Source organism: Crocuta crocuta, unplaced genomic scaffold (genome assembly GCF_008692635.1).
Source record: "Crocuta crocuta isolate KB4526 unplaced genomic scaffold, BGI_CrCroc_1.0 scaffold862, whole genome shotgun sequence".
Taxonomy (NCBI): domain Eukaryota; kingdom Metazoa; phylum Chordata; class Mammalia; order Carnivora; family Hyaenidae; genus Crocuta; species Crocuta crocuta.
Genome location: NW_027529584.1, coordinates 1,290,900 through 1,300,670, shown reverse-complemented (window position 1 = coordinate 1,300,670; position 9,771 = coordinate 1,290,900). Strand labels below are relative to the sequence as shown.

The 9,771-nt window shown below is 58.8% G+C and overlaps 1 protein-coding gene across 1 annotated transcript in view; it reads right to left on the bottom strand.

Annotated features, from left to right (window-relative positions):
• Positions 1-9,771, bottom strand: part of TMEM132D (transmembrane protein 132D) — a 408,267-nt gene that overhangs the window by 4,495 nt on the left and 394,001 nt on the right. Inside the window, exons 5-7 of the mRNA XM_077761723.1 lie at positions 6,223-6,428; positions 3,818-4,094; positions 752-943 (exon numbers count right to left, since the gene is read on the bottom strand). Of these exons, the coding sequence (XP_077617849.1) occupies positions 752-943; positions 3,818-4,094; positions 6,223-6,428 (675 nt within the window). The remainder of the gene's footprint in view (positions 1-751; positions 944-3,817; positions 4,095-6,222; positions 6,429-9,771) is intronic.

Here is a 9,771-nt window from a genome sequence, read left to right as displayed (position 1 = left end):
TCCGCCCCCCTCGAACGAGGTGGGGGCACGTGCGACAACTGCCGGCGCCTCCCGTGCAGCGCCCTTTGTCTAGAAACCACGGAGTCAACACGCAACACACCGCACGGTCCACCCACACTCGCGGACGCACACACCACCAGCGCGCGCACACACACGCACACTGGCTGCAGACACAGAGACGCAAGGTGCCGACTGACATGGCCACGGGGTCCTCACTTCTGCCCCAAGCCTTCCCTGAGCTCAGTGACCACCCTGGGAGCTGAGTGTTGGCCCTGGGTCACAACCAGGCTGGCCACGCCCTCACCACCTGTCCCGCCCCCTGCAGGGCCCTGGGAGCGCAGAGGTGGGGAGGAAGAGTTGCAGCCTGGGGCGGCCCCTCTGACGCTGCGCTCAGCTCAGACGTCTTCCACCACCTCCCCAACATTCCTTTCTGCAAAAGAACCCAGCATCCTAAAGCCATTAGAAGAAGGGGGACCAGCCCGAGTTAGTTCACCCCAACACACATCCATCTCAGGATTCCACGGGGCCAGCTTTGCCTCGGGGCCCCAGCGGCCCCCAGGGATCAGAGCTGCTCCCCTACCCCCCACCCCGGCCTCCCGCCCCCCATAAGCCCCAGGGGAGGGCAGCCCCAGCCAGACAGGGCACCCGTCATTCAGCCCTCCTCATATTAGTAGCACATTCATCNCCCGCCCCCCCCCCCCCCCCCCGCCCTCCCTCCTGCCGCAGCGCGACCCCAGTGCCGCCCCCACACCTGCCGGGGTCTCTGCAGAAGGTCCTGAGCCACCGCAGTGGCGAAGATGGCTCTGTTGCTCCCCGGGCTGAGCTGCAGGGACAGTGACAGCCCTGTCACCAGCTGGACCCCGAGGTCTGTGATGGTCACCTTGTCATCCAGCACCGTGATGGTCTTTTCCGCCAAGATGGCGTCCGACAGAGGCGACAGGATCTGAAAGGCAGAACCGACACAGAAGGAGACGTTTTCTGTGGTCCCAGAAACCCCTGCCCTGGCGTAAAGGGTGCGCGTGCGGACGGCCGGTGAGCCGGAGTGAACAGAATTGCGCCTTTCCCACTGATGTCTCCTTCCAAAAGTCATAGTGTGCTTTTGAAACTATAATGCATTTTTTAAATATTTATTTTTGAGAGAGAGAGAGACAGCATGAGCAGGGGAGGGTCAGAGAGAGACGGAGACACAGAATCCACAACAGGCTCCAGGCTCTGAGCTGTCAGCACAGAGCCCGACACGGGGCTCGAACCCACGAACCGTGAGATCATGACCTGAGCTGAAGTCAGATACTTAACCGACTGAGCCCCCAGGTGCCCCAAGTACAATGCGTTTTTAAAGCAACAGGAAAGTGGTGTCTGGCAGCGGATGGGGTAGCACCCGGCGCCCCAGCCACAACGCACAAAGAAGCCCCAGCGCCCACCAGGCACCGCCGCCATGACCCTCGGGGAAACAACACACATATTCACGGAGTACCGACTCTCGGATTCTTCTTCAGCGGGGATCGCCTTTTCCAATATGGAGTGCGTGTTTTATTTAAAAGTATTTATTTTGCTTAAATGATCTGTTTCAGAAACTTCGCAGCATCCAGGGAAAATGGTTTCAATATGCTAGTTGCATGTTTACGTGCATCTCTCACACACGTGATAACCCACGCGCGACTGAGAGAGAGGGAGAAGGGGGGGCTGGGGCGCACAGGTCCACCTGCGTCATGTGTCATGGCGATTCGCGCTCCAGACATCGGAGGGCACCGAGCACCTGCGGCGTCAGCCTGCACCCCCCCCCCACACTGGGCTGCGAGTCTCCACCCCTGCTCTGAACCCCACAAAGTCCCCTCTCTCGTCTGGATGCCTGTGGCGCCCCGGAAGTGAAGCTTATGCTGGGTTTGGACCCCGCAGAGGAAATCCTGTGTTTTCAGGACATCTGCGGGACCCCCTCTCTCATTCAGCCCTCACCCAGGTTCCCAGAGTTGCCTTTGGGTGCTCCCCCGAGCCCTGCGCCTCCCGGGCGACCCGGCTCCCAGCTCCCTGTAACCTGCTCTCCTGGCACGTTTCTGTGCGTGTTGTGCTGATACTCATGAAGATGAGGGTCAACACGGCAGTCTTCCCCAGGACCCCTCGCCTGCGTGTCTCACCTTCCGTCTCCGGGTCTGGTTAGGACAACATGAGTGGCAGTCAGCACGACAAACGAGTCCCCAGAAGAAAGTGGACAAGCGAATTTATAGCAGGGGAGGGCTCGGTGGGAATACAGAAGGGGCTGAGCACCGGCTGCCCCACCGGGACGGCCTCCACGTTTAGTACGTGGCAGGCTGGCCCGTGTCCCCTCCGCACTGCCTGATCTGTGGGCACAATGCCGTCCCCTGGGGCTCCCGCTACCGTTTAGGGGGAGTGGTTAATGCCCCTCGGCGTCCAGTCTCCAGGCATTAGTTTAGCCCGTGGACAGATTCCAGGGCGTTAGATCTTCGGTTTAGATCTTTCAATGAAAAGCCAGTTGTGGAGGCTCTGAGCTCTTGTCTACGGGGCAGGTATGTTTTGTTTGACATAAATAAAACTTTAAAGTGGAATTAATGGCCACCCCTGAAACAGAGGATTCCCAACAAAAAGATTTCTCGCTTTTCTGGAAAGGCTGCCATCTCTGGCCGTACTAGATCGCGTTTGCACCAGCAGCTTTAGGATGTGAGCAGCAGCCTGGCCCTCACCACAGTCCTCACCGGCCCCTATGGTGTCCCAGCCCTTGGGGCCCAAGTCAGGAGCTGCCTTTCAGCTCACGCCCGGCCTCCTTTGCTCACTGTCACCTTTCCAGGTCTTAGAGATCACTGGAGCATGTGACCCCCGAGTCACTTCAAGCCCATTCATTTTCTTCCTTGAGTAAAATGATCTCTTTTAAATACCAGCCAATTTTCCCAGAAGGGATACGCTTGAAAGCTCGGATGATCCAATGCTTCCCTGACAAGTCGTCCTCACGCACAGCTGTGTCAGAAACCCCACGGACTGGCTAGGAGCCACGTGCCACGTGGGGGCAGCCACGGACGAATCGTGTTTGTTCTCAGACCGGAGGCAGATGGCTAACCCCAAAGGACCGCCTGGAACAGCGTTCTGGGGGAGCATTTGCTTCGAAACCCCATGTTGCATAAACATCTGGGGGGCTCAGGCGGTTAGACATCCAACCCTTTATTTCAGCTCAGGTCACGACCTCACAGTCCGTGGGATCAAGCCCCCACATTGGGCTCTGCACTGACGGCATGGAGCCTGCTTGGGGTTCTTTCTCTGCCTGTCTCTCTGCCTCTTCTCCGCGGTCTCTCTCTCAAAATAAATAAATAAGAATCCCCTTGCCGTACCCTGGCCCCCTCCCATCATTCCCGGCTGTGGATGCCCCCAGGTGGGGGCATAATAACTTTGGTCCTCTCCTCAGCACGTTTCTGAGAAGCCCAGTTTCCATCCAGCCGGGAGTGGGAGTTGACACCTCACAGCATCACGGAGGGATGGAAGGTCGTTACACGTGACGATGGTCAGCGAGAGCGCTGGCCATGCCCACGGTTCCCCTGAGGCCGGCTCAGGCCAGGAGCCTTCTCCCCAGGACGGTACACCCGCCATGACGTAGAGACAGACAGCGTACAGGGGTTTTGAACATGACCGACCAGAGGAGCCGTCCAGCGTCTGCCAAATGCAGGCCGTACGGAGGGGAACCTCCGGATTCCGGTCACATCGTTATTCGAGGGACATTTCCTTTCCCTCTAGAAATGGATGTTGTCCCGGGCAATGACCAACCGTTCTCGTCTGGGCAGAGAAGGGGCAGGGGTGCGGCGGGTCCCGGCCTCACCTGGATGGTGGTCATGCCGAGCTCCTGGCCAATCAGGACCTGCCCTCCTTGCAGCCTGGCGATCCGGGGCTCCTCCACCTGCATGAAGTTGTGCACCAGCTCCGTGATGTCCACCTGCCAGTCCGAGCCCAGCAGGTGGGCCAGGTGCCCCCCGCGGTCCGCCGCCTCGGCCACAAACTGCGTCAGGACCCGCACCATGGCATGCTGGTACTGGAGCGTGCATCCGCGGCCCGCTCTCCTCTCTTCCTCCTCCTCTTCCTCGCTGTCCCCAGCCGGCCTGTCAAGGGTCAGTTCAGGTTAACGGGTCGTGATCTGGGCCGACGGCAGGGGCTGCAAAGGCGAGTGGGCAGTGAGCCCAGCCCCGCGGGTACACAGGTGACACTCAGATACCTGCCCACGTACGAGTCCTGACAGAAGGCGCTCCTAAGGTCCCTGGGCACCTCCACCTCCGGGAATGCGCTTGGTGGAAGCCCCCTCCCTTTGAGTGTGAGCTGCACCTGGTAACCCTCCTCCAGTGCAAGACCACAGCCAATGGCGGTGGAAGTCACTTCCAAGATTAGGGTGTAAGAGACCGTGACACGTGTCTTGCTTGGCACCCTTCCTTGGTTCTCTGGCCTGCTCTTCTGAAGCAAGCTGCCACGTGAGCCACCCCATGGAGCCAGCCACGTGCCGGATAACAACGAGCGAGGAATCGGGGCCTCCGTTCCACAGCCTGGGCCGGCCGCCAGCCACGTGGGCTTGGACACAGAGCCTTCCCCACACGGGCTCCAGCTGACCAGACAGCCTGTGGGAGACCCAGCTCAGCCAGGCCTGGAATGCCGATCCAGAGACAGGGTGAGGTCACACGTGTTTCCCCTAGGCCACTAAGTTTGGGGATGGGCCATTAAGTTGTGTGGCGATGGGTCTCTCATGACAGGGCTGCAAATGGCGGGAATGGCCCTAAAACCAGCACGAAAGGAGGTCAACATTGAGCTCAAGGAAAGGTCATGTGGCAGTAAGGGTAGAAAGAGCCGCCACGGTTTGGCTCAGGGACAGATGTTAGCTGCTCCCCTCGTGTCTGACGCCGTCTACCCCGCCCATTCTTTCTGCCGTACTGTGGTCTCACCTCAGCAAGAGCCCCGCTCTGAGCAGGACAGCCGTGACCCGCTGTGATGTGCCAAGATCAGACTCAGCCCGCCCTCGGGTGAGCCCTCCTGGCAGCCGCCGGCCCTCGCAGCCTCAGGAACCCCTCCTAACCCCGCCCAGCCGCCTCAGCCTCAGAGACCCCGGCCGCTAAGGAGAGGGTCGCTGCTGAGACCATCTTCCAACCACGCATGGGACCCCCAGCCCGCATTCTCCAAGCCGCCCCCTCGCCCAGGGGAGCAAGGACTGCCATGGCTGGAGCTCCGAGGGCAGGGACGTCAACAAACGTCGTCCCTCACGCGAGTGCCAGTCCCTCCCCTGCAGAGCACCCACATCGGGAGTGCTTCCTTCTCTGATTCTGCGTATGCTCACTTCTGACTTTCTGTAGGTCACCGGCATGCGAGTGCTTGGGCACGGGTTTCTCTGAGATGATAAAGTCCCTGAACAAAGAGCAACTCTTAGTACCTGGTACCCGGTGTAGTCACAGGAGACCTGTCACCGGGGCGCCTGGGTGGCTGAGTCGGTGATGCATCTGACTCTTGATTTCAGCTCAGGTCATGATCTCACAGTTGTAGGACTGAGCCTCATGTTGGGCTCTGTGCTCAGTGTGCTGAGCGCAGAGCCTGCTTGGGATTTATCTCTCCCTCTCTCCTCCTCCTCCATACCCAACCCCCCAAATAAATAAACTTAAAAAAAAAAAAAGAAGAAGAAGACCTGTCACTCTATCAGGCACCATCAGCGCCAAGGGCCAGGCACATAGGTCAAAGGCTTTGACTTCATCTCCCCAGGACCAAGCAATCTGAGAGCTTCTGGGCAGGGGGCACAGGGAGGCTGCCCAGGTCAGCCGGAATCTGCTCCCAGGTCCCCTCCTTCTGGAATCAGCCCATTGGCTCAGGCGGGGTTGACCTCTTCTTCCAGGGGACCGTGGATGAAACCTCACCAGTGTGTTCTATGTCCTCGCTACAGTGACTGGATCAGGGACGGCACACAGCCCACACGAGGCTTATTTAACTCCAGGACTTCTGCTGGAGCCATCGGGAAGGAGAAGGACACACCCTCTGCCGATGGGGTGCGAGCCTGGAGGCTCATGAGAAAAGCCTGGCAGAGATGGAGCCAACACAAAGCAAACCAGACTGAGAAGTGGGGAGAAATTCCATCCTTAAGGCACCATTTGAATCCCTGGATCCACTCATCCCTGAAATTAGCTACCCTGTAAATTTCCAGTTTTAGCCGAGGCATATTTGGCACGGTCTCCAATATGGAGTCTTGACTAACACACCTACCTTTTGTTGGAGACGATGGGCACCCTCCAGCCCTTGATCTGGTTGAGCTCGGTGTCTGAGACCTCGATCTGCAGCGGGAGCCTGGGCACCCACACCGTCATCTCCAGAGGGCTGCTCAGGTGCTGGTAGGTGAAGTTCACCACCACGTTCACCTTGCCTTTCATTTCCTTCCCGTTGACAAAGACGTAGTCACAGCGGTCAGACACCTGCGAAGACAAGAGAGAGGGGTGGGAGGCGGGTGAGTTCTCCCCGCATCCCATCGCCAACGGAACAGCGGAGAAGGCGGAGGAGGTGGGGGGAGTGCCCTCACTCTCTGAGGGGTGAGCCCTACTGGTTCGTACACAGACCCCCGGGCACCACTGGCGCACTGCTGACCTACCTCTCCGGCTGCACCTCTTCTCACATTAGGTGCCGGGAGCCATGCCCTCAGTCACCTGGGTGCCGCGTGCTGCTCACCCTCCTCCTGGCCTACTGACCCCCCGGTTTGCCTGCTGAAGGACACACTGTGCACACAGCCACCGAGTGCCTCCAGGGGTCAGGCTGAGGCCAGATTTCACTGAAACTACCCTGCTCAGCTTCCTTCATCTGTGCGTCCTATGCCCCTTCACCCCTGTATGGATTTCTCAGGACAACTTCCCCTCTGGCTGCGGGGGCGGAAGCGATCCATACTCTTTGTGGTTCCTCACTGAGTCTCAGGAGGGTTTCTCCCCCACTTGCCCAGCAGGGTTGCTACCCCTTGCTGACGTCTCTTCCCTCCGTGCACCCCGTCCTGCCTCTAATCTCTCGCTCTGCCTCCTGGAGCCACTCCCTGGGGACGGACCATGTCCCAGGCTCTGTGTCTCCGAATTTCCCGACCGGGAGACACAGGCACATGTCAGCGCCTGCCTTCCTCGGAGCAGCCCGACACTGGGCACCCCCCTCGGAAGGCGCAGGGCTGCGGCTGGACCCTGGGGGGGGGTGCTCTGCAGTTCACGTGCTCACTGCTCCTCCCAGCAGCCATCTGAGAGAAGAACCACGTTTAGGGAAGGGGCCCCAACTGCTTGTCTTTGTTTTCCAGCCCTCCGGGGACGTTTCTTCGCATCCTGAACACGAACTGGGTACGTGTGCTAGGCTGATGCATGGCCCCAAAGACGCCAGGTCCTAAATTCCACAAGCGTGTCAGTGTTACCGTTTGTGGCAAAAGGGGACTTTGCAGAGGTGGTTCAGTTAAGGATGTTGAGATGGGCAGATTATCGTGGGTTGTCCCGGTGCGCCCCGATTGTGACCTGAGCGCCCTCTCAAGAGGGACGCAGGAGATCGGCAGCTGTGGTGTCAGAAGACCGTGTGCCACTGAAGCAAGACGCCATGCTGCCGGCTCTGATGACTTAGGACAGGATGGAGGCCCCCCCCGAAGCTCGAGAAGGCAGGGGACACGCCCTGGAACCTCAGGAGGGCGTGCGGCCTGCCGAAACCTGGTCCCCCAGCTGGCAAAACTGCTTCGGGAAGCCTGCCCTCCAGAACGTGTTGTGTGCAGCCTCCAGGTGTGGGCTGGTGTGTCCCGGACACGGACACAGCCTGGGGTGGGCATGGAGGGGACACCCACATTTACTGAGCACTTAACATGTGCTTCCCTGAGCCTGCAGGGGAGCCTGGCATGTGTGGTCTCAGCAGCACAACAACCCAGGAAGCAGGGGGTGTGGGGTCACTGTCCTTGTTTCCACAGATGACTAGCCTGAGGCTCCCGGATGTTTGGGAATGCTTCCCGGGGACACGCGGCTGGACAGCACGGCCTGGACCCCCCTCCCTGCAGCACTGCTGCCTCCTTCTGCAAGTGCAGCATCCCTGCCCGAATGCACCTTGCAGCTGGATCTGTAAAGGGTACACACCTCCCTCCAGCACTCGGAGGGTGTGAGGAAAGCAAAGCAGAAATTATCAGGTTGTTTGAACATCATAAAAAGCATTTCCAGCAAAGGCCCCTTTCATCTCCGTGGTGAGGCACTGGGGGTGCAAACACACCAAGGGGCGCTGAGAGCTTCCGTGGCTGCAGATGATCAATAGCTCTGAAGGGAAACGTGGACCCAGGCCCATTTACGAGTCAGAGGAGGCTGTCACCCTAAATCTCTGCCAATAGCAAAAGTACTCAAATCTGATTGAAAGGCCAAAGGGAGCAGCTTGGTGGCTTTGTCACCATCGTGGCCTGGCCACAGCTCTCCCTGCCGCTGGCCTGTAATCTCAGGCTTTTCCTCTTTCATGTCTTCCAGAAAATTGGGCTGAATTGTCACAGATGAGCTGACTGGGGGGAGGCATAGGGAGGGAGGGGGACAAAGAGAGAGAGGAGAGGTAGGGGAGGAGCGAGAGGGAGAGAGGAAGGAAGGAGAAGGGAGGAAGGTAGGGTGTATAATGTTTTGTTTTGGAATTCGGTGTTTATTCCTCAAAGCACTAAGAAAAGGGGGAGCCAGACACTGGGGGGCCCGGAAGGCAGGACTTAACACCAAAGCAGCAGTTCTTAGAGGAGGGGTGGAGGCAGCCTCATCTGGGGAGGGAAGTGCAATACTCGTGTGGGGGCTGAGACAGAGGTATGCACACGTGTGTGCCCATGCACATGTGTGTGCATTATACACGTGCGTGCATGTGTGCCCGCATGTACATGTTGTGTGCATGTGTATGCCTGTGCACACATGTGCTGGGTATCACATACGTGTGTGCATCTGTGCATGCATGTTGTGTGCCTATGTGTGTATGTGTACATGTGTGCACATATCTGTACTGTATGAATGTGCATGTGTGCATGTACTTGTGTGTGCACACGTGTGTGCTTGTGTATATGCATTGTGAGTGTGCATGTGTATGTGCACACACATGCACTTGTGGACATACATGTGTGTGCACACGTGTGGGTGCATGTATAAGGTTTGTGTACACGTGCGGGTGTGTGTGTGCAAGCATGAAGTGTTTATGGTAAGTAACACAAACATGAAACACGTCTGACTGTGAGTCTCCGGCCCCAAAGCCCTCTGGCTCCCATGCACACCACAGTCGGCAGGGAGGCGGTGAGCACACGGCTTGCCGGCAGCGTGTGGCCCCCCTTCGGGCACACGGAGGGCTAGTCCATGTGTAGGACAGGGATGGAACTACCTTGACAGTGAGCCGTGAGCAGGCGCGACATGTCGCCCCGTGGGAGCACCGAATTCCCCGTGAGGGACCGTCTCTGTGGTGACTCCAGCCTGGGAGCCCAGCGGCCTGCGTCCCCGAGCGCCTGGGACAGCCCCCGACGCACAGCTGTCCTGTGTGGAGCCGCCGACCTCCCCGGTTCATTCCTTCACTTCGGCCACGCTACCGCCACCGTGACACCAGGCGCAGACACGCCCGGTGTCCCGATGACCACGTTAGTGAGAACGAATACAGCAAATGGACGGGTTAGTGGGCTGGGGAGGGGTGATGATGCACGAAGGCAGATGAGATCATGAGGCGGCATCTGGGAAGATCCTATTCTCGAAAACACACGATGAGCCAGCAACGTAAGCGGGGTCTGCAGGGGGGGCCAGAGGTCTTGGCTATAAACACGCGTCT